Source organism: Labeo rohita, chromosome 7, assembly GCF_022985175.1.
Source record: "Labeo rohita strain BAU-BD-2019 chromosome 7, IGBB_LRoh.1.0, whole genome shotgun sequence".
Classification (NCBI taxonomy): domain Eukaryota; kingdom Metazoa; phylum Chordata; class Actinopteri; order Cypriniformes; family Cyprinidae; genus Labeo; species Labeo rohita.
Window position 1 is genome coordinate 26,986,158 of NC_066875.1, and position 26,027 is coordinate 27,012,184.

A 26,027-nucleotide genomic window follows, 5' to 3' on the forward strand; every position below is an offset into this window, starting at 1 on the left:
ACTTTGAGAGCGGTCAAGAGCTGAAAACGTCTCACAGCATTTATTGACTATGGCCATGCTATTCTCGTTGTAGCAATTAAAAATAAATAGAAAATGCAGTCTTTTTTTTTCATCTAAACTAATAAGTAGTGACTCACCTCGTGGAATATTTATGAGCTGAGAAAAAGTGCTCTACTATGCAAACGTAACCTCTGTATATTCAAATACAGCACATTATTTTAGCTGAGGAGAACAATGAATAAAATTTGAAATTACACTCACTTAAATCCAGAAAGTTCATAATATGTAAGGCTTTTTATAAAATGAACTTGCTGAAGTTAAAATATTGAGGGCTTCATTGTATTCGTCGTTCCAGTGGAAGCATGAAATTTAACTTCACAGAATAATCTCACTTGACATTAATAAGTACGTATAAGTATCCTGCTTTAGCGAACACTATTTTCTGGGAATTTAAACTTCAATTTACTGCAGTTCTGCTGTTTCTGCTAGAGCTGAGAGGGCTGCTGGGAACAGCTAGAAACCCATTTGATCTGTTCTTGGGAGGAATCGGGCTGAAGCATTGCTTTTGATAAAGTGGTTTTGAACAGAAAAGGCTGGTGATAACAGTACTGAGTAAACATATGATGTTAATCTCACTATCAAGGCTATCAATTAAGTATACAATATAGTGCTAATTGTGAAAACACTGTAAACGTTTTGTGAAAGAAGCAAAGAAGCATTGTTCTTCAGCCTCTGTAAAGCATAGTAACTATATATACATATATATATATATATATATATATATATATATATATACATATTATTTTGAATGCGATTAATCGTGATTTATGTATATATATATATATATATATATACATAATAAATATACACAGTACATATATATTATGTAAACACAAACTTTTTGTTGTGCTTACGATTAATCAAAATTAATCAATTTGACAGCCCTAATATATACTTGGAGGTGGGAAATTTTATGTGTGTGTGTGTGTGTGTGTGTGTGTGTGTTTTGTAAAAATATAATAAGTAAGTAAAAACAAATGTATTATGTTAACTGAAAACTAAATATGAATATGAAATGAAAAAGTAAACAAGAAAATTGAGAAGTGTTGCCTTGGCGCTTTGTCTGGCATAACACGAAAAATAATTAAAGATTAATACACAATAGAAATGATTTGTATAATAAAACTAAAACTAATTTAAAATATAAAATGTAAAAAAAAAATAAAAACTAAAAACAATAATAATTAATAATTAGTGCTAAAATAAAAGTTTTTGTTTATGTATAATATATGTGTGTGTACTGTGTATATTTATTATTTATATATAAAGATGCATGTACAGTATATATTTTGAAAATATCGATATGTATTTACATGTGTATATTTAAATTCATATAATTTATACTATATATGTCACCCTGGACCACGAAACCAGTCATAAGTAGCACGGGTATATTTGTAGCAATAGCCAACAATATATTGTATGGGTCAAAATTATACATTTTTCTTTTATGCCAAAAATCATTAGGATATTAGGTAAAGATATTTTGTAAATTTACTACCATAAACATATCAAAACTTATTTTTTGATTAGTCATATGCATTGCTAAAAACTTAATTTGGACGACTTTAAAAGTGATTTTCTCAATATTTAGATATTTAGATATCACATATATATTATGTACACAAATCTTTTATTTTGAATGCGATTATTCGCTGCCCAGCTCTATTAATAATTAATAGTACATAAATAATATTAAAAAGGCACTGGATACAAGTATACACTCTCTTAATTTTTATAATATTATATGTTATCCAGCTAATAAACTAGTAGATATTTATATTTATAGTATCATACTTTTATAGGGTTTTAAATTTTAATTTCAGTAGCAATCCATTCACTAAATACACCACATTGTTCTGTGATTTTGCCTGAAAGATGTGTTTTTGATCAAAAGAAATAAAAATAAAGAAAAGCAAGAAAAGACCAACGTTCGAAAGTCAAGTTCTTTACTTCGCCTCAGACCCAGCTGTTAGCCTGATCATTCAGTCCGGGGAATCTTTCATACAAATGTTCACAGCAGCAGCAGCAGGTCAACAGCACCTAAAGAAAGTTGTCTCTCTGACTGCGAGGTCAACACTGTGCAAACAAAAGCTGCCTGGGATCAACAGGATCTTGCCCAAAGCTAGTCAGCGAAACTCTTCACTCACTGCGAGGCCAGGTGTCTGAAGTCAGGTCAAAGGTTGCATGTGTTCATTGGGAGCTGGGTGGGGAGGGGTTAGTTTTGTTAATGGAGGGCAAACGGCACAGCCTACCGAACAGTGTTACTGATGTTCCGTGGCTGGATATGACCTTTGCCCTATTCAAGTTCTACCCTATTTGGTTATTGTTGCTAAGCTACACAAATAATGTCCACAACCAGAAACTCTCCATCTGTCGTGTAGCTGCTTTATCAGTGATTACTTTATCACAAACCAAGAAATTGTATCAATGATTACCTTAAATTACACACATTTCGTAAGACTGACAAGATTCAGTGAGGGAGAAAATGCTTGATAGCCAACTACATAAATGAAGTCATTTCACAACAGCAGGCTTACAGCTTTGAATCCATGTTAAATGTGATGTTATAAAATAAATTATTTCTTTGTCATTTCTTTTCATGCTTTGATGGAAACTGTCCAAAGAGACCACAAGCTACTGAGGTCACAGTCTTGGCCTCAGGACACAGACCTTTTGTCACAGCGCTCCCACTGAATCTGCGTAGACAGCAGGGTAATGAAAGACACCAATCAATCACTGATTGATATTACAAAAATGGGACATTCACAATGCATATGACCTTTTCCTCTGTGTCTTTAACACAGACTAAATTAAAATGCATGTGTATGCGCACACACACACACACACTAAGAGTGATGAATAGCAGTGGAATATTAGGTTATATGCAATAAAACTACTGTCCGATCATGTGACTGTGGTTTGAACTAGATTCTATAGATAGACATCAAATGATTACTGTAGGGTAAATTTGGTCAAGGTGGAATTTATGGATTTATGCTTCCTTTGATGAATTTATGGTAACGTTTTACTTAAGCTGTACGCATTTAAATTCTGTCATTAATTACTCACCATCATGTCATTCCAAACCTGTATGGCTTTCTTTCTTTTGTGGAACATAGAAAATACTATATTATGTATATTATTGAATGTACATGTACATTTTCCACATATTTTATATGTATGCAAATTGTATAGTCTCCAAGGTGCACAGTAATCGTGCAGTTATTTCTTATATTTTCAGAAAGTCCTCCCCCCAAATTTGTTACTACCAAAACACAGTAATATATAATTTAATAAGAAGGGTTATACTGACCTATTAAGATTTTGTTTACATCTATCTTGTAAATATACTTTTTTGCTGTTTCATTAAACAGTTTTCAGAGGTAAATCAATAACAATTACAATTTGAAGAATATTTCAAGTGTGATTTATTAAATTTGTTCTATTTTGAATCCAATCTTTCTTTATAAAAGGCATAAAATTGATCATACTGATTTCAAAGTTAAAGATTCAAACTAAAACACTACTAAAACATATAAAATATTTGCATAACGCTACTAAAATTTTGTTTATTTCCCCCAAATAAAGGATTATATGTTCCCTTTTGTCACTACCGAAACGATGACATGTTTCGGTTGTGACAATTTTAGATACTTTTGAGCCCAGGTCAAAGATGCTAATCAGCACATGGTTAGCTAACACAGTCCTTAACAGTTGCACACACATTAAAACTACATTTTATGGAGTAACACCCAAAAAACAATGATCTCACAACTGAAATGTCACCAAATGTTTTGGTTGTGACTGTTTCGGTAGTGACAATTTTAGATTCTTTTGAGCCCGCTCAAAGATGCTAATCAGCACATGGTTAGCTAGCACAGTCCCGAACAGTTGCACTCACATTAAAACTAAATTTTATGGAATAACACCCAAAAAAAAAACAATGATGTCACAACCAAAACTTCACCAAATGTTTACGTTGTGACAGTTTCAGTAGTGACAATTTTAGATATGTTTGAGGCCACCTCAAAGATGCTAATCAGCACATGGTTAGCTAACACAGTTCTGAACAGTGGCACACATATAAAAAGTAAAAGTTATGGAATAACTCCCAAAAAAGTGTGCTTAACTGCAGAAAAAAGGTTACACACAGATTTTCAGACTTTTGAACACATTTACCTCAAAATGATGGGTCCTACAGACCTACTATATCTACTCACACCTTATAGCTATGGGAGAGGGGGACACAGGAATATTTCCTGATCATAAATGTAGAAGTGTAGTTAAAATCAGTTTATCATCACAATTTTTAACATCATTTTTTCATGATTTAAAAAGAAAATATATAGGCTACAACAGGGCTTCTAACGGGATAAAAGGCGCCTTTGATATTATTTTCCTCGAAACCACTAGATGGCAGAAAAACATGGCGTAGCATTTTCCAAAACACCCACTTTTCAACATACATGTGCAAAATTGTCTGATCATTGACAGGATCGTGGGCAGCAGCATAAAGCCGATTCTGTGCTTACTTGATCTAAGATCCCTGTTGAAAAAAACAGCATATGCTGGTCCTTGACCAGCAACATGACCAACTAAGGACCAGCATAAACCAGCAAAGGACCAGCATACCTACCAGCATATGCTGGTGTTTTCACCCCTGCTGTTAGGGCTAAAAGGCACAATATTAACATGATAATTAATGGAAGGCTGACTTTTCCATTTGTTGATATGACATTGTTAGATTCAGATATCATGTATGTATTATGTTGAGTGTCCATCTTGGAAAAAACATGATATTAATCATACAATATAATAAAATATTGTTTGTTGTTACTACTGTAAATCTATATTAAATTATGGGATTATTATGAGATCATTTTAAAATGATCTTGTTTCTGTATTTTAAAATATACGTTTTATATTAACATATTTTAATGAGTGTATTTATTGAACAAAAATATATGTATTTTATTTATTTATATATTAAAAAAAAAAAACACATTATTTTAGCTAAAGTATTTGTATTAATAGCATGTGCTTTTACCCCGTGTGCGGCGTAAAAGGCCTCCCTTGCCACTTCATACATTTATGAGATTTTTAAACGACTTGTGTGATTTATTTTCACACAAAATCTGTTGCTTTATAAATGTTCAATACAAACGTATGTATTTTTCTGCAATCATACACTTTGGGGGTGCCTTTAGCCCTGTTGTACTCTATATATATTTTTTAACTTCACTTTTTAAAAAAAAAATCAAAAAGACAGTTTTAAGAACAACAATGGAATAAAATGCAAATTTAAGGCTTAAGGTTCAGGACAGCCACCTCCCATTCGAAAGTAACCAATAAATAATTTTATATATTAAGCTTACTGATATTTAAAATATGAATGTGGGTTTCAATACATAATAGAAAGATCTTAGTAAACATTCTTAAATGCTTTTAAAATGTTTTTTGGTTGTAGAACGGCCCATATATATTCAAATTTGAATGAGGAGGTCTAGATGATGATCAATTTATTCTGTGCCTGAAACGGCACGCAATTGAATTCACAATCACTCGTGTGCCAACATCATGAGCTGTTGTTAGGACACATAATCAGTTTTGAAAATATCTCCGAACCGTTATTTATTTATTCATCAGTGGGGTGTGTCAGAGTTCCAACCCTTGTTGTGAGATATTTATCCTCACTGAGACCATGCGGATAACAAGGTTTACCAAATAACAAGGTACTGCATGCATTATTGATGCTGCCCTCCATGAGACTGTTCGGAATAATAAGCGCTATTTCCCGGCCCCTCATTACCGGCTGTTTTTAAAGGATGTGTTTGGTCGCCATGGACACCACTCTTACATTCTATGCTTAGCAATCTTCGCTCTCTCTCCCTCCGTCTCTCTCCCCACTTCTTGCCATTGAAATTCAGGGCATGTGGGGTACTCGCTGTTTTTAATTTTCATTTCATCATAGGCGCTTTAAGACTGTTGCCAGCACTTATTTGCAGTTTTCCTGCAGACCTCTCCACTACACCCTCTGACAGAACAGATGCTGCAATTAATCAAAGAGTGAGAGTGTGGGCTTCTCTGTGACACAAAACCCGACTCGAGAGCCAATCACCGCAGCCTCTCTCATGCAAATTGCACAAGCATTCTCAAAATTAACTAATTGGGTACAAAATACAGATTGAGAATTCTATTAATGCGGAACCAGATATGCGCAGGCACACATTCCTTGCCTTCTGTCGCGGAAGATATCGGCGGCGGTCAGCAGATAAAGCCGCTCCACTGTCCTCGCGTGCTTATTGTGCATTTATGATAATTAGCCTACCTTCCCCCCGCAAATATTTGTGTCTGGGGGCTCAGAGGTCACTTGTGAAAACGTGAACAAGGGAAATAACCATAAAAACACAACTGTATTTCCGAAATAAACAGCATATTTTAAGTACTGATGTCTTTATTTTAAATCTTTCAGAACTAACAAGGACACATTGAGGAAATATTTTATACAAAAGTATGGCTAATATAATCTTTGAAATGAATCAGTTCCTTGAAATAAATATTTTTGATTATTTTAATTGCAAACAGAGAGACACAGAGAAATATAATACAAAATTATGGCTAGTATCATATTGATGACGATGATGGAATGCGTTGGTTCTTTTTTGGATGGCAAAAATAAAACTTAATAAATGACGTTTCCGACCGACGTGAACTGTATTTATTTTACTGTCAGGTTTTTAAAAGCAATTAATTTTGAAATGTAAGCAAAAATACAAACAAATGATTTGCTGCTACTGTAACTCATAAAAAAGTAGAAAAGAGCACTATGAGATAAAGCAGGTGACAGGTCAGCTTGCCAACGTCTGCATTTAAAGCCTCACATATTAAAACTTTACAACAAGAGGTATGAAAAATGTACAACTTCATTTTCTTTTATCTTACCACTGATTCCTTTACAGCTGGCACAAAATACTTCCATGTCCTTTCCATGACAGTAAAAAAACATCTGATAAGACTCCCATTGAACGGCCCTTGTTGTGAAATGCAGGGTATTACGAAACAAAAATACCCCAATCAGTAAACCAACAGCCTAAATTCAGCAATTTAGCTTTTTTTCCCCCCCCATAAAATAAGTTTTCATTACACAAAAGCAAAAAAAGCAACATAACTTATTCAATAAAACTTCTGAGGTAAAGATAATTACAGAGAAGGTGGTTTTTTGGAGTGCTGTTACTACACACGTTGGAGTGAAAATGCGCTTTTGAGGGTTTTGGCCAGAGGAGAACAACTCTCTCCTCTTTCCTAAGAACACATACAGCAGGTCACAGAAAGGTGTTTGGAGACGCGATGACTGAAATGATCTATGGAAGCGTGTCAAACAGTCCAGAGTTTTACATCTTTCACTGGAGGTTTCCTGTTTAATAACACGGCATGAGATGTGTCAAACACCACTTGGTTCTAAAAGCAGGATGGTTTGATTGAGAGCTTCCCAACGGCGACTGTTAAACAGTTTCATCCGTGGGAACGCCAAGAAGGGTGATGGAAAAGGGAAGAAGAGAGGGGTAGACTTGACGATACACTGGCCAGACAGTGCAAGAGCCATTCAGCATGTCTCTGATGACCAGTTTAGTACCAGTTGAGTTCAAAACAGTGCCTTCTTTATGAATTCCCCCGTCTACAGAAATCCGGTCTTCTATTTTGTCTGGTGGCGTAAGCGAATCCAACCTCATAAATAAAGCTGTTAAATAAAACCGTCAGGTGTTCCTGTGATCGTCTCAGAACGTTCTTCCCACGCCATCATGCTCTGACAGAGTTTAAACTCCACAACAGAGAAATTGAGAGAGAGAGATAGAAACCGAAATGAACTAAATATACATACAAATGACTACTGGGCTCTCAAGTCTATCAACAGACCTCCCGGTAGCTCAGCCTATCTTATAGACAAAAAATCCAGCTAAGACGCTTTGTCCCTTTAACACGTATCTTATATCCATCTAGAACAAAGGACAGTTCTTTGTAAAACATTCATATTTCTTACACACTTCTTAAGTGCAACTTAAAAAAAGCAATCGTGTAATGATGCTTTTCAATAACAACTTCCATCCGGCTTCCTCGTTGAGTCGCGAGCGCGGGTCCCAGGGCTTTTGGTTCAGTAGATGCTCACTTGCGACAGGACCTGCGCGTGAGCCTGTACCTGCGAGGGGTGAGGCTGGGACGCGGGAGGCGGCGGCGGGCTTCCGAGAGAGGCCGAGTGCGGCGTGCCGGGCGAGTGCTGCACGGGCGAACACTGCTGCTGCATTTGATGCTGCTGCTGCATCTGCTGCATGTGCTGCATGTGCTGCATTTGCTGCATCTGTTGGTGGTGTTGCTGCTGCATGTGGTGCTGCTGAAGCTGCTGCTGCAGGTGATGCTGGAAATGCTGCTGCTGCATTTGCTGCTGAATCTGCTGGTGGTGCATTTGCTGCTGCTGCATTTGATGGTGCTGCAAGTGCTGCTGCATCTGCTGCTGCTGCATCTGCTGCTGCATGGATGCGTGCCGGGGCTGCATCGGCGGACTCAATTGCGACGACACGCCCGACTGCGGACCGCCCGCTCCCATCTGCCCGAGCAGCTGCGACTGAACGCCGCCGGGCGTCATGTTCTGATGAGCTACCGTGACCGAGGTGACAATCTGGCTGCTGCCGACACGCATTTGCAGAGGTTTTGGGGCGATGGCTCGAGGCAGGGCCTGCTGGAGCGCCTGTGCCGCGGCGGACATCGATGGATGCTGGGATAGGGGGGAAGGCAGCACGAGCGCCGGCGACAAGCTGGTGGAGGCGAGAGTCTGCTGCACCGAGCGGATCGTCTGGGCCTCCGCTGACTCTGCGGCAGCCTGAGACAGAAATAGAGAGCGGTCAAATGAATTCTAGTACTCAACAGATTCTTTCTTATGTAGTGGCCTCTCCTTTATTAGTGCTGATCTGGTGACTGACTCGACAGAAAAGCTGTTCTGAGAAAATTGCTGCTGTCTTACATTCTGTGATTTAAAGAACTTGCCAAGAGGGGAATTTATATTATTTAGTAGCCTAGTAAAAGATCTGAAATAAGTCTTGCGCACTGAAAATAACAAACTTTGTGCTGTAGAATTTCTGAAAAATTGCTTTTACTCAACCTCTGAATTGAAAGCAATGTCACGCTGGTGTCATAAATCTCTAGAAATCTCTATGAGCTGCTTAGACTTGAACATAAAGTACCGCTGTAAAATGATCTTAATTTTTTACAAGAAGCAACAAATATGCAAATGTTCCCGACTGCCTGGCTGATACGGCGAGGTAATGAGGCATGATGAATCATAAGAATATCTCATTCTAATTCATTAGCTGTATTTAAAGGAGTAGTTCACTTCCAGAACAAAAATTTACGGATAATGTACTCCCCCCCTTTGTCATCAAAGATGTTCTTGTCTTTCTTTCTTCAGTCGTAAAGAAATTATGTTTTTTGAGGAAAACATTTCAGGATTTCTCTCCATATAGTGGACTTCAATGGTGCCCCCAAGTTTGAACTTTCAAAATGCAGTTTAAATGCAGCTTCAAAGGGCTCTAAACGATCCCAGCTGAAGAATAAGGGTCTTATCTAGCGAAAAGATTGGTTATTTACTAAAAAAAATGACAATTTATATACTTTTTAACCTCAAATGCTCGTCTTGTCTAGCTCTGTGTGAACTCTGTGCATTCCGGGTCAACACAGTTAGGGTATTTTGAAAAACTCCAATCTCATTTTCTCCTCCAACTTTGAAATCGTTCTACATTGCTGCAGAAGTACCGACCCAGTGTTTACAAAGAAGCTCAAACGGCCTTTGCAAAAAACAAGGTAAAACAGCGATGTAGGGCAATTGTGAAGTTAAAGGAGAAAATGAGATGGGAGTTTTTTGACATACCCTAACTGTCATGAACAAGACGAGTATGCGAGGTTAAAAAGTATATAAATTGTATATTTTTTTAGAAAACGACAGATTGTTTCACTAGATAAGACCCTTCTTCATCGGCTGGGATTGTTTAGAGCCCTCTGAAGCTGCATTTACATTTTGGAAGTTCACACTCACGAGATGTCCATTATATGGAGAGAAATCCTGAAATGTTTTCCTCAACAACAACAAAAAAAATCTTTACGACCGAAGAAAGAAAGACATGAAGACCTTGGATGACAAGGGGGTGAGTACATTATCTGTAAATGTTTGTTCTATAAGTAAACTAATCCTTTAATGCTATTTTTACACCTCTAGTTTGATGGAACAAACACATTCATAATCACGTTTAAGTATGCAAGAGAATTATGTTTATGAAAAATCATTTTCCAACTGTTTTTTAGAAGTTAAGTTTGAGAAAATCAATAAATGTTAACCAATGCACAAATGCACGCTTTCATTGAAAAGTTTACCTTGTAGAAGTTCTTATCTTTTAAAAGTGGTTAAGGACTCAAGGTGAAAGCTATTGAGTCGGAAAGTGAGTTGGAAACTATTATTCAGATAGAGGTAAATAGAAATATAATACAAAACATGATGAATGGTGAACAAGATGAAGGAAACATAGTAAGCTGTAGCCTGAAAGATAAAACAGACAGAGAGCTATTTAAACAGAAAACATCTTCACCTTTGACACGAGGCTAGCACGGTACGCTGCGAGAGCTTTCAGGTACTCCTTCTTTGCTGCTTCTGTTTTGCTTTTGTAAACCTGTTGAGAACAGAATACGTGAGGTGTGATAAACAGATAATTAGCGGAACATTGACTGGCAAGCATGCGCTTCGCAACAGGGAGAGCCTGCGGGCTTCATCTCAGCCGGTAATACAAAACTAAAGAAGGGTGAAAATATCAAGCAGTCTGTTAAAATACCTGACAAGAATCATTCTGTGCAAAAATGAGAGTAGAAATTAAGAACATTTGTTATTCCAGCTCAAGCGAGAAGACTCTACAGCAGACAGCTCTATTTACAGAATGCTACAGATGGTGTTCAGGTTAAAAATATATTTTCGTTAATACATAGGATAGCAGTTTGGTACCTGTTTCTGCTCCTCTCCCAGTCCGTCCCACATAGAAGCTACTATCTTGGACACCTCTCCGAACGTGGCGTTAGGGTTCTGGCCTTTAATGGCCGCCTGGGTGTCTCTAAAGAACAGGGCGTATGCAGACACTGGCTTCTGTGGCTCATTGGGATCCTTCTTCTTCTTTTTTTTGGGTGTCTTCGGTTTCTTACCTGCGTCAGGGGCGGGGGCGCTTTTCGCCAATGACCTGATGGAGAGATGGCAGCTTGTTATAGAATCTCACTAATGTTATGATGAAAACACAACACTAAACACATGGTTTAAATGCCACTCACCCTGGTTCCTTCCTCTTGGTCATCTTCATTAATAGAGCTGGAGGGAGAGGGTGTGGCCGATTTGCTGGCGGGTGGGGATGGGGACGTGTGAGCAATGTTCGATCCGGTCATATTCAGCCCCAGCTGTGTGTTGATCTGGGACTGGTTGATGGTGGTAAGCTGGTTTTGTGACATCATGGCATTGGGGTTATGCATGCTAATGATGGAGCGCATCACCATGGTGGGGTTCGGAGGGTACTGACGGTGATGGGTTTGACCGACAACCTGCAGAGCAAACAGACAACAAAAACATTTTTAGATATACACTACCTCACAAGTGTTTGGTGTCAAACAAGGGATGCATTAAAGGGGAAGTTCACTCAAAAATGAAAATTGTGTCATTAATTACTCACCCTCGTATCGTTCCAAACCAGTAAGAGATTTGTTCATCTTCGTAAGAGATTTGTTCATCTTCGGAACACAAATTAAGATATTTCAGATGAAATCCAAGAGCTTTCTGACCCTGCATAGACAGCAACGCAACTAACACGTTCAAGGCACAGAAAGGAAGCAAGGACATTGTTAAAATAGTCTATGTGACATCAGTGGTTCAACCGTAATTTTATGTGGTACTCGCGTAAACGTGTGTCAAAGATTGAGAGAGAATAGATGAAATTGTTAAATACAGTCAATATTTTTGTTTTCTTTTCACACAGGAAGTATTCTTGTAGCTTCATAAAATTTAGGTTGAACCACTGAGGTCAGACGGACTATTTTAACAATGTACTTACTACCTTTCTGGCCATTGAATGTGGTAGTTGGGTTGCTGTATATGCAGGGTCAGAAAGCTCTCGGATTTCATCAAAAATATCTTCATTTGTGTTCCAAAGATGAATGAAGGTCTTACAGGTTTGGAATGACATGAGGGTGAGTAATTACTGACAGAATTTTCATTTGTGGGTGAACTACCTACACTGTAAAAAAATAAATAGTTGAGAAAACGTAAAAAAATAACTTGATACAGTAAGACTTTTGAGTTCTCTCAACAATAGTTTTTTAGTTCTTCTCAGTAAAGATACTTTGTTTATCCAGTGTAAATTTGTTTGTTCATGGAATGCTGATTGTCTTATTTTGCTAATAGAATAATTCTTGTCACATCAACAAACAATAATTACTGTCATTGAGGTTATTTATTTATTTATTTTTTTGGTTTCCTGCATGAAAAAAAAGTGTCACTTAAAAAAAAAAAAAAAAAAAAAAAAAAAGTGTCACCACATAATCAATTTTATGTTTATTTATGAATGACAAATAGTGAGTTGTTACAGAAACCTTAATGGATAATTAAATCTAATATGTAGACAACATCGTTTTTGTAATAGGGCTGCCCTCAACTAAAGATTATTATGCTAGTATGACTAGTAGTCGGTCATTTTAAGCATTAATCGACTATTAGTTGCACATTTATTAATAAACCATATAAATCATAATAATGAGATATTAATTGCCTACATAGCCTAATAAGCGCTCAAGTGCATGCAAAAAAGGCTGCCACAGTGCATTGCCAGATATAATAATTATGAATGTGTCAGGGAAAAACTGCAAGGAGACTTAACATTTTAATAATTTTGTTGATAAACTAGTGATTTCTTTGTTTTTGGCTTAAGAGATGCAGTCTGCGACACTGACTCGTCATGTCCACAGTCGTAGATGCGCCTGTATGCACGTTTCATACGGATTATGTAATCTGAGAACATTTTTTTTTAATTTAAATTGGTTCATTTATAAGTAGACATTTCACTCTCTATAGATATATTTTTCATGTCTGTAAGGCAAGTATACACAGAGTTTCGGGCTCAAGTTCACAGAGACAGAGACGGCAGAAAGCGCATCCTTTTTGCTTTTATTATTTTATAAAAGTGCAATGTTTTGTTTTTATTCTGAGTGCACACAAATAAATGTAGAGTCTATACAGATTCAAAAGATTTAATACTTTTATCCGTATGACCAAAAATGACGGAGCAAGTGAGCGCACTGGCGCCTCCATCTGTCGTGCAGCTTCCATACTCTGCACATATACTTGAACAGCACACAATTTTCTAGGTTAACGTTAGATTGAGCTGCCATATTTGAGAAGTCATATTTGAGCTCAATGAATGAGAGGTGAGTGTTTAAATGTCCTGCCCGATGTACTATATTACCACACAGACCAGCTGTTAATAATCTGTCCGTCACGGACTGCATGACTTTGCCACTTCCTGTGGATTTTTATTTATTTTATTTTTTAATTTTATTTTTATTTTTAATTTTTTCTATGACTAAGCAACTAATAAAATTTTGGATGACCAAACCTCTTCTTGTCAACTAACAGTTAGTTGACTATTAGAAGGCATGCCGAGAATGCAAAAAGTTGGGACAACATTTGAGGTAATTTTGTTGGTCTGGCAAGAGTTTTTATGTAGTTTCAAGAAAATAGTTTTTTTTTAGTATTTGAAACTCAAAATGTTTCATAAACTGTAAAATATGCAGCTTTACAGTGTAGCTCAATATAAAAAACTATCTAGTGCAATAGTAAAAAGAAAGTCCCAATCAAAACTAAAACAAGCACGTGTTACGTTTTATATATTAGGGGATTTAGAGGTGGGGGACACACGAACCTGATGTGTTTTGCATTGACTGAACAGTCTCCAAAAGCAACCAGATTACAGAGTAAAAATCAAGTCGAAAGCTAGAGAAAACCAAGAGTTCATTTGATCTCCTTTGTTCGTTTTTTCATTCTACATCAACTCTCTCTCTCTTCTCTCTCTCCATCTGGTATTCAGAGACTCAAACTCAATATCTGTATGTGTCAACACATCATAAAGCTGTGCACCTGGCCTTATTGGCCAGACCTGCTGAACCCCCTCTCCCTTAGTACAATATTCTAACACCTTCCCTCACACACAGATTGCATTTTCTCCGTATTAATTCCCTGGGTGCACGCAGCTTCATATCGAAATCCGTGCCTTATCAAAAAACACAATCTACAAAACAATAGCTGTTTTGAACATCTGTTAGAGCGATACTGGAAAAGAAACCTACTCTAAAAAAGCGAAGCGACTAAACTAGATGGATAAATGGATAAACAAAAGAATCGCTGCATAAATAAACAAATTAAAGACAGAATTACGCCGTCACAGAAATAAACACATTTGCATTAGTTTCATCGCTAGAATGCAGTGACAGAAGCAGTCTTTGTGTCAGACCTGTCTACTGTGTTCATTAGTCACGACCATCTGTGTCTAACACTTCAACACTAACAGTCAGCAATGCCCCGTACAAATCTCTACCAAACCACTACAGTCAGTAATGTAAAGAGCGAAGAGAATCACAGAGATGTAAGGCAGCCTTTGAGAGCTCATATTTATCATCAAAGTCTCAGGCTGGTCTTTGTGTTCTGGCTCTCTCCCCCATGTGAATACATCGACATGATCAATGATTTGAACATGCAACATTTGTCAGACGACCATATGCCCACTTACTCTTTTGATTTAGATTTTTTTTCATGTACCGACTACGTTGGTGAACGAGGTCTCGGAAACGGTCAGAACTGGTCTTTAGTTTCAGGAGCACTTTGATCCGGCTGCACAAAGCAGAACAGATGTAGAAATAATTCCCAAGGCGGATTATGAAAAAGAAGCTGCGATTTATCTTGAAGCATCTAATGATTTGACAACATTATCTTCCGAATTCCCAACGATCACACGGCAGAAAAGAAAACACGAGCTGATTTGGTATAAAATACATATTTATGTGTAGAATCAATAGATGGAAAAGAAAGAAGCAGCATGAATGGAGCATTCAAACTAGACCCGCACAAACAGCAGTCAGCTTTTGCTAATAGCAGCCTTTGTAGGCAATGAAAGAAATGTGATTTCTGCTGTCAGAGTGGTTTAGCTGGTAGAATGAGTGAGTCAGTATCCGATCTGTTTATTTATGTCCCTGCTGCACACCCTCCATTTGCATTTTGATTGGAACATTGTCTGCTGACACACAGCTCACATCTACACAGATGCTTTTGATAGTCTTCATAAATCTGTAAATAACTTCTTATCTGAAGAGCAAAGAGGCCAGATGTGCCCTATCCTCTCCTCTGTGTGTTTGCGTGTGCTTGTGCAAATGTTGCTATTATTCCAGCAATCAGCCCATCTCAGCTGACTGTATCCCAGCGAAAAATAACCTTTTTCTCCTCGTCTCTTTATTCCCCAACATACTTTACCACAGGCACAAAAGCTTCCGACATTAAAAGAGATGCTGACCAAACAGTCGCAACGCACGACGAGCCTCTTGTCCGACACACTGAGACGTTTGATGGATGACTGTTTGGTTCTGCCTCGAATAGTATCCTCACCCCTTTCATCAAAAGCAGGAACCGCAACTAAACAGTCAAGAAAATATACTGGGGGGGAGAAAAAAAAACACCCCAGACCTCTTTTTCCAGCACGCGTTCATAACCATAACACAACCGATGCCGCTTTCAGACGACCGGGATAAGAATCTGAAGATGCCGTGTCAAAGGCTGAGAGTCTCGGGTCTGCTCTTTAAGATACCGGCCTCGGGATTCTGCGGGGGGTGGGAATGGAATTGGAGAGTTTATTAAAAGCAGCTTGGTATGAGCTGTTCCATGCTGAAAAGAATGTTAACAAGTTCAATTTCCATTCAATCTTTCCGCAGAGCTCTTGGAAATGTTCCATAGCAGAAAAAGCAGTAAAATCATCTATATGGTAATTATGAGGATGAATCTTACAAGTTTGGCCAGTGTGAAAAGGTCAGCTCTATTATGAATAGTTTATCAGCCCCCTGCACATATTCACAGCTGCACTGGAACCTTAACCAACATGCTGCTTTATTTTTCAACCATTTATGGGCACCTGCATAACTGGCTCCTCCAGAAAAAAAATAAGAAAATGGAATTTTGAATGCTTGCAGAGACCATGGTAGCGTGAAGATAAATTGTTTTCTACTCCTATTTCTCCTCCACCTACTCACTCTCCTCTCTCACTCCATCTACAAAACACACACACACACCACACTCTCTCGTTTCATGCAGCTCATACACCGTTCATGCTCAATGCACCCTGTACAAATTGTTGAAAAAATGGTCCGAAAACATCATTCCAAAAAGGCTAGTCTACAACCTAGCTCTCTTCACTCTCATCTCTTATTTTCTTCCTCCCTCCCTCCACCTCTGCCGTTGCACTATGGGTATTTAAAACTTGTTCAACATGATTTCATTTCATTTCAAGTACTGGCTGAGAAAACTAAATTACAGAATCAATCACACAGAAGGTCAGGCTGAGACTTCATTACAAGTATTGCATGCCTGCATGAATATCTTTCATTTCTTACTGGCCCAATATGTCACAATGGCTGTCTGGCCAAAAAAAAAAAGGAAAAGAAAAACACGAAGGTGAAGGGGGGAGAAAAAAAAAATCCACTTTCAGAGATTGATGTACAACTGATGTCACAACTACTCAGCTTGGAGATAAGATAACAGAAACGTGTAAAGAGAAATAGTGGGGGAGAGAGGAAAGTGTGAGAGAGAAAGTGAGTGTGTGTTTGGTAGTGGAGGAGAAGAAAAATATAGTTTCTGCAACACTGGTCATATTTTCCATTTTATTCACAGACACAGCAGTCAGACCCTTGTCAGTTTGTGAGGGATCATGTTTTAAAGACAAACTGTACCGCTGAAGATTGAATCCCAGAAACATCTGCTCTGTACAAATGTCTATTCATTATATTTTTTCATTTAGCTAAAATATTTAGCTATATTCATATATTGATTTCTAGTCTGTGCACGAAACAGTGCAGTGTATCAAATGTATGCATAACAAAAGAATGTCAGCAAAAGTAATAAACTACTTTTCAATTCATGCATACTGCTTCAAAAAAAGATATAGGGATGATAAACCTGCTCTGAACTGTGTCTAAATAGGTGATCACATAATGTGCGTCTTCAATGGTTGCCATCTACTGTGAGATCCAGTCAGAACCCAGATTCCAGCGAGTCTCAAACGAGATGCAGGAGCTTGTTAGGAGAGCAGATTAAATAAATAATGACTTCACATTCTGAATCCCGCCAGACTTCTTCACAGCTGAGAAATGGATTTTACCGAGTTGGGTTTGGCCAACAGCATCTGCGGCTAATTTCGCCTGACATACGTGGAGCATTAGAGGGAAGGAATTAGAGGAATAGTTGGCTTCAATGCAGAAACACAAAAGGGCAGATGAAACTAGCACAGGTATGCTGTTCTGTTTTGATCCCTCATTGATTTAAGTTGCACTTTAGAGTTGGTTTTTGAGGTAACGTATACGTCCCTTGCTGCCCATCTGTCTTAAATAGTACAACGACTGGATCCCGAATTGTACTTAATGGCCTGTCTTTGTGCATTAGATGTAAGACATTGTAAAACGCATCAAAATGACTGAAGGACGACGTTGGAGGTTACAGTGCTAACTTCCGCTAACCCTTAGCGAGTCCTTTATAAATGTGAGGCATTGACTCAAAGGCACGGCACTGTCTGTACCAGTCCCAGAGAGCAGGACAAACTGAGATCAATTCCATTAAGAGGAGAGAGACTGAGAGTCTTTCAGGAGGACAATGAGTGATGAGCGATAGAGAAGAATCAGAGGGACGGTCACAATGCCACCAGGCACAGAGCAGAGTGCCCTCATTCTCCCCCAAACCCGCTAATATAGTCCCCACACAATCAGAACCACTGTCCGCAGAAAGAGCTGCTAAAGAGGAATAATGTTGGAGAATCAAATCTAATCCCTTCACAGCGCAGTGAGAACAGGCCGTGTTGTAATTGTGTCAAGGTTTCCGTTTTTCTTCCAGATGCATACGAGCTTAACTGACCATGAAATGAAAATTCTTTAGGCAAAAAGCCTTCCGGCGGTCACTTATGCAGCACAGATATTTTAAAAGCTGCAATTATTTTACTCGCCAGCAGCACGGATGGCCAGGAAAAGAGCAATAAAATTTGATGGTGCCTATCCATATTGGAATGTAAATAAAGATATATTATTCCACATATATACATATACCACCGTAGGTTAAGGGAAAGCAAAAAACTATTCAGAAGTCAAATAAAAACAAACCGTTTAAAAATCTGTAACATTCATGAAAAATCTCAATCAAAAGCCCGCCAACGCATCATCTGCTGCCTAATGTCACTTTGTGTCCTTTTATGTATTCAGATTTCTCTGATAGCGATTTCATTTCTATTATAGCGGTTTTAAAGTATCTAGTCTAGCCATGGCATTTTCAGTGCTTCCTCTTCGATGAATCCACGTCTGTGGCATTTAGAAGCCATTTCTCTATCTGAATTAACAGCCATAAAAGCTTGATCATAAAACATGATTATTATGAAGCAAATGCTTGCCTAGACCTTTATTTTATCTTTCACGTTAGTCATCACAGCAACTCAAGGTTAAAAAAATAAATATATTCAGCTAAGCTGACCAGTTTTATTGCATGCATTGTCTATCTGTTGTCTTTTCAAAATATTGTCATTTACTATTCCTGATATTCTTCTGTGCACTTTACATTATGACTGTTTGTTCCATGGAGCCCAAAAATAGAAACGTCAAAGAATATACTGGTTGTTCTTTTCCATGAAGTCACAATGAATGCGGACTGGAGCATTTAGTCTTTAACAAGGTTGGAAAATAACCATTAAAACATCATAAAAGTGGTCCATTTGACTTGTGCACTGTAATCCAAGTTCCTTTCCAAAAGGATTAGTTCACTTCCAGAACAAAAATTTATGGATAATGTATTCACCCCCTTGTCATCCAAGATGTTCATGTCTTTCTTTCTTGAGTCGTTTTTCTGAGGAAAACATTTTAGGATTTCTCTCCATATAGTGGTCTTCAATGGTGCCTGCGAGTTTGAACTTCCAAAATGTAGCTTCAAAGGGCTCTAAACGTTCCCAGCCGAGGAAGAAGGGTCTTATCTAGTGAAACAATTGGTTATTTTCTAAAAAATGTACAATTTTTAACCTCAAATGCTAGTCTTTTCTAGCTCTGTGTGAACTCTGTGAGAACTCTGTGCATTCCGGCTCCAGTTAGGGGTGGTTGAAAAACTCCCATCTCATTTTCTCCTCCAACTTCAAAATCGTCCGTTTTACCGTTTTTTGTAAAGGACGTTTGACTGTCTTTGCATGTTCACTTTGTAAACACTGGGTTGGTAATTTTGCAGTGATGTGGGACAATTTTGAAGTTGGAGGAGACAATGAGATGGGAGTTTTTCAACATACCCTAACTGTCTTGAGTGCAGAGAGTATGCATGCGCATCGCAGAGCTAGACAAGCGCTTGAGTTTATAGAAGTAAACATAAGAAGTTATAGAAGTTAAAGTATATAAATTTTTGCTTTAAGAAAATGAACAACTGTTTCACTAGATAAGACTCTTCTTTCTCAGCTGGGATCATTTAGAGCCTTTTGAAGCAGCATTTAAACTACATTTTGGAAGTCCAAACTTGTGGGCACCATAGAAGTCCATCACATGGAGAGAAATCCTAAAATGTTTTCTTCAAAAAAACAATTTCTTTACGACTGAAGAAAGAAAGACATGAACATCTTGGATGACAAGGGGGTGAGTACATTATCTGTAAATCTAATTCTAATCTAGTTAGCTGTTAATCATTACTACCAGATCAAAGATCAAAGTTGAACCTGAGAACTGAATTAGTCTGATTTTTGAATGAATCATTCAGCCCAGTTTTGTGAACTGGAGAAACTAACTGGAGATTAATAAAGAGATGTGACCCAAAAGAACAGTTTGTTCTTGAATATTGTTACTTGTTTCATAAACTTACCAAGGAGACCTAGAGGGGGTGTGAAGATTTTCAGTAAATAATGACTAAATTCAGTGTGTTCCTTGTGCAAAGCTATTTGGTTATGGACTAAGGCTAAAAATGACTTGGAATTTAAAGTGCATGAGTCATAGGGAACACTTTTATGATACTTTTATGGTGTTTTTTTGTCGTCATTATGGACTTCTCCACCAGTTCTCATTTACTTTCATAAACATGGAAAGAGTGGCCAGAATATTACCCTTTAAGCTCCATGGAAGATAAGAAATGATGGCAGAATTTATATTTATGTATGCACTATCCCTTTAAGGCTTTATCTACAAATACGAATCCAGTTTTATAACAACGGCACGTAGCATCAGCCACCTTGATTTGTTTTGCACATAACACCTTTGTCAAACTTATTTGCATTTAGAGGAGGAAACCTACCTGACTTTAAATCCACACTTAAATCCAGGAGGATCTAAAAGCTAAATGTAACTGCCAGTGAATGATGTTGTGGAAATATCATTTGAGTCATTTTTGACTTTGCATAAAAACTGCCTTCAACATCTGCAAACATTGAGATCATTTAAAATGTTCAAGCAAATAACCAGACACTTACGCCTGGGTGTCCACTGTTGATTTGTCCTTCCTGCTCCATCATATTTCTGGAGATGGTGATCGAGGGCAGCTCAAGGCTCTGGGGTGGGAACTGAGGGGTGAACGACCCCCGCTGAGAGTTGGGGTGGTCAGGTAGCCCGGGGAAAGGTGAGTCCACCTCCTGGAGGCCCATACCAGGCTCGGTCTCAGGAGGAGGGGTGATTGGGGGTATTTCAAACTCCTCGTCACCAAGACTCGGAGTATGAAACGTCTAAGAAAAAGACAAAGGAGAAAATCAGGGATTAATTTTGCTTGTGAAGTTAAAAACCTGAAATCACTATGATGTTAATACTATTAAAAATGACACTATAGAACTATAGGAAACACATTTAATTTCAAAGCTGTGAAACATCTGTTGACCAGAGCAGAAGAGATAAGAAAACCTATTTAATTCTTGTACAAGAAATTGGATGTTTATTCTGACTCAATCCGTTACACTCTCCATGAAACAGGATGTGAAAAACAAGATGTCTGCCTCTGAAACGCAACATTGTGTGGCTATCACACTAGCAGGAGGACAAAAAAAAGCTGCTTAATCCAAGCAGGATGATGTTGGCTGGGGGAAAAAAAGGAAGTTCAGGGAGTGATGGGTTTAGAGAACGTTCCCACAGATTATTTCGGCTGTCCAGAAGTGTGGCACTTTGTTCTTCTCGGTTGCACCTACAAATCTGCTCATCAAACGACCAAATCCCTCCGCCTGTGAATTACAGCCTATCGTCACACTTAATTTGCTTATGTTGACTACCTGCTCTGGGCTCCTCATCGAGGAATCCACTGACCTCCACTCATCTCTCTCTTTCTTTGTTTCTTCCCGTCTTCCTCAATTTCTTGCTCTATGTATTCAGAATCTCGTTTCGTGTTCAATCCTGTTCTCAATCTCCACTTTAATACTCTCAACGTGTTTCCTTCGCTGCCTCGAAAAACATATCAACATCATGTCAACACATCATCCATCCTCTGAAGCTGTTTGTCTTTCTTCCCATCACTCAATATCTTGGCTTTCATATTCCCACTTCCTCATTCTCAACCTTCTTTCTTACCAGTTTTATTCTTACTCCTTTGTAAAAGCATAATGTGCACAGCGAATATGCCAACACATTTTTTAGAGCATATTAATGTTCTCATTTTAGTGCAAACACACATTCACAGAGTTTCATTTAGACATTTTTAGTACTTTTATGAAGACTTTTTCCACGCAGATATTGGCTGGTTACAATGTGGGTGATTTCAGGTTTCCTTACTATCCTAATAAAGACATTTTGGTCCTCACAATGTAGGCAAAACCTGACCACCATCCCCCCATCCACACCCACACACACATATATGGAGACTCGAAGCTCATTCAATGCCTGTATGATGAGATCCAGCCGAGGGGTAAGGCTAATAATCAGCTCTTTTTCGTCACCTCTCCCTCTTATTTCATTTTTTATGTGGCTCCATTCCAGCATTTAACTTGCAGCGTTTTTTCCACAGCTGTGAGCAGCGGATCTTGTAAAGGCAGTGGTGTGTTTTGTCATAGTGAGGGCCAGGGGCTTGCAGTGCCTAACACATGTTCACATTACCTCCAACTAAAGCCATTAGTGGCCAGCCCAGCTCTGTTTCCCACTTCTCCATTAACACACAAGCTACAAACTCATTTTCCCTCCCTGTGGCATTGCAGCAGTTAACAGTGTGTTAATCAAAACAGCAGCGTTGAGGCATTAATAATACAAATTGTGTCATGAGAGAAGAACGCAAGCTTCGGATGTCATGCACATGGCAGTGATCACAAGACATCACTGACACTGAATTCAAAGGCCAACAGGGAAGAAAAGAGAGAAAGAGAGAGCGAGAGAAAGGAACTAAATAAAAAATAAACACAAGATTGATAAAATAGGGAAACGGGATGAATGAATGACAGCAAAGCAGAGAAAACAGGAAGAGAGTGAGCGAGAGTAGTGCTCTTTTCATTTACTTTACTTCATGACCTTTCTCTATGAATAAGACCTGCAGTGCCAGCATGTTTTCACAGTACAATACCGCAGAGAGAAAGAAAGAGTGAGAAGGAGAGAGAGAGGGGGAGAGAAAAAGAGAGTGGCCCGACCTAAATGTCCCAACAACACACAGCTGTGCTGTAAGATCTGATACGACATTCAAAGATCAAATGTGAGGTACATATAGTCCCTTTCTTCATCTTTTTCACATCAGAGCATAACTAAAATGACACTGACCTTTACAAATAACAAAACAAAACACTGGACACCTGACTGAACACAATGAAATGAGAGAGAGAAGGCAGAGATTTAAATTAACATCTGCTCTCGGAGACAGTGTGGTGGTGTTTGTGTGTGTAAATGAGAATTGAGATACGGCTGTAGCACGACTGAAGTACAGAAGCTGTCAGCTGTCAATGTAGCGCTGGTGTTCTGGGATGAGGTAGTAGGTCACTGGAGAGTCTATTTGTGTGTGGTGAAAGATCAGGCCAGTATGTGTGAAATCGGCCTCAATCTTCAGTTCAGGTGGAGGAAAGCACTGATTTTAAAGGAATAATTCACCCAAAAATGAAAATTCTGTTAATTACTCACCCTCATGTCATTCCAAACCCGTAAGACCTTTGTTCATCTTTTGAACACAAATTAAGATATTTTTAATGAAATCTGAGAGTGTGGTACTCTCCAAAATGGCGCTAGAGTGATGCAGAGGCTAAAATTGTTGAATAAAATTGTTATTTCAGTTTTTCGCGCACAAAAAGTATTCTCATAGCTTCATAAAATTACGGTTGAACCCAACTGATGTCACATGGACTATTTTGACGATGTTCTTGGTACCTTTCTGGACTTTGAACATGGTAGGACTCTGCTGTCTATGGAGGGTTAGAGGGTCGAATTTCTTAAAAAAATATTTAAATTTGTGTTCTGAAGATGAACGAAGGTCTTACGGGTTTGGAACAACATGAGGATGAGTAATTAATGACAGAATTTTCATATTTAAGTGTGTTTGCACTTATTTGTTTTACATAAGTGGTCTTGGATCGGTTCAGTGTTGCCAACGATTTTTTTCAGCGGAAATTGGGCTACTTTAACACTGTTGCAGTGGGTTGTTTTTCATATCTGCGGGACCCCAATAACATAATATTTAGCCCCTGGAATGGTAATTTAACCAGGGGAACAAAAAAAAACAAACAAAAAAAAAAACATATATTTTACTACTTTTGGGGCTAGGCTAGTTTTGAGTAGAAATTGGGCAGGTTTTGTTGTGAAAACCTTGCAACCCTGAATCAGTTTCATTTTTATGAGAAATCTTCAAACAAATTCATTCCTCTCTAAATGAACTAAACTCTAAACCGACCGAAAAAGAAAAAGAAAAAGAAAAAGAAACAGAAAAAGAAAAAAAATGGACTAAGGCACTTTAAAAATTAAAGTAACTTCCAATTTCAAATGTAAATGCAACTACAAGGTTCATTTTCATTTGGTTCACTTAAAAGGTGTGTTTGTTCATATATTTGATAGATCTTTAGGCATTAAAAAAACATTGTTATAATATTTAGTTTCTTAATGCTTAAAAGAGAATATGAATCCAATAAAGCATAACACACAGTACAGCTGATATGAATATATGTTTAGAGACAAATTTTGCCAAAACCAATTGTGATAAATTAATCATGTTTATTACAAACCATCATGAGATTAATCACGATTGATTTTAATTTACAAACAGCCTTAGGTTATACATAAATCATCTGTACACAGAATACAATAGTGTAATATTTCTGTCATAATTTCCTCTTTTCACCTGCCACTGCAAGGCGGTCCAACCCTCAAGCCTTCATTTGTGCAGAATACTAAAGCAAGACCTTTGAGAGCCTGGGTGGAGTTTACAGTACTGTTTATTATTCTTCAATCTCCACAGACATAAATTAAACACATCATCATCTTCATCATCTGCAATTATTTGCATTTGTATGCTAGCCATGTATCCAAAAGGGCAAAACATTTTTATACATTATGTGACATAAAAGACCTAAAAATTGAACATTGTCATAATTTACTAAACCTCATGTCGTTCCAAACCCGTATGACTGACTTTCTTCTGTCTAACATAAAGGAACATTTAATCAATGTTTCTGGTTTTTTTGTGTGTGCAGTGAAGGTCACTGGTAAACAAAACTGTTTGGTTACCAACATACTTGAAAATATCTTCTTTTGTGTTGCATGCAGGTTTGCATAAACAAAACAGATTAAGTAAATAATGACAGAATTTTCATTTCTGGGTGAACTATCTCTTTAATTCAACATAAATAACTAAATCGCTACTCAACTTGTATTCATTCATCAACCCCAGTATACTAAATTCAGATGACCAAGGTAAACCAATAGCACCGATTATGAAGCAATAAGCCCTTTCGCTTTGTAGATTTAGTAAACTGATTCAGCAGAGACATAAGCAGCAGTTGTTAAAAGGCAGTGCATCACAATTACTGAGCATGATGGTTAGAAGGATCGATAGAGCAAAGCTCCTAACGTCAACCGAGCAGAGAGAAAAGCGCTCCTCAGATGACAGTGGCAAAGACTCTCAGAGTCCAACAGCAGCCATTCCAAATCCATTTCTACATATACAGTAGTGATTACATGTGTGTAATGAGATTGTGTGTGATAAGTGATATTACTAAGTGGAACTGAATATGGCCGTATCAGTTTCGGTTCAACAGCAGGAAGGAAGAGGTCACCTTATCAAGCACTGTGATATATGCTTTCCATATCACGTTGCATTACAATGTTCAAGATAATGTGGTTTGCATATATTATCATATTTAAAATACTATTTATCTCTCATGATCAATGTGTATGAATTATCGATAATTTGCAACTAAAAATGTTACCGTAAAAAACCACATGTATGCGCCATGCTACTCTTGTGAACGTGTCGAACGACACAAAAGAGAAGAAATTGTTGAATCAAGTTCAAGCTTCATAACACTACTGGTCTCACATGGACCATTTATAACAACATCCTTACTACCTTTCTGGGCCTTGAACATGTCAGTTGCGTTGCTGTCTATGCAGGGTCAGAAAGCTCTCAGATTTCATCAAAAATATCTTAATTTGTGTTCCGAAGATGAACAAAGGTCTTACGGATTTGAAACAACATGAGGGTGAGT

The 26,027-nt window shown here is 37.9% G+C and overlaps 1 protein-coding gene across 1 annotated transcript in view; it reads right to left on the reverse strand.

Annotated features, from left to right (window-relative positions):
• Window positions 1-6,861: 6,861 nt before the first annotated feature.
• tox3 (TOX high mobility group box family member 3) overlaps window positions 6,862-26,027 on the reverse strand; it is a 51,259-nt gene continuing 32,093 nt past the window's right edge. The window contains 6 exon segments of the mRNA XM_051116117.1: window positions 6,862-8,935; window positions 10,692-10,772; window positions 11,099-11,308; window positions 11,310-11,327; window positions 11,416-11,679; window positions 20,853-21,101. Coding sequence (XP_050972074.1) covers window positions 8,213-8,935; window positions 10,692-10,772; window positions 11,099-11,308; window positions 11,310-11,327; window positions 11,416-11,679; window positions 20,853-21,101 — 1,545 coding nt within the window. The 3' untranslated portion in view covers window positions 6,862-8,212.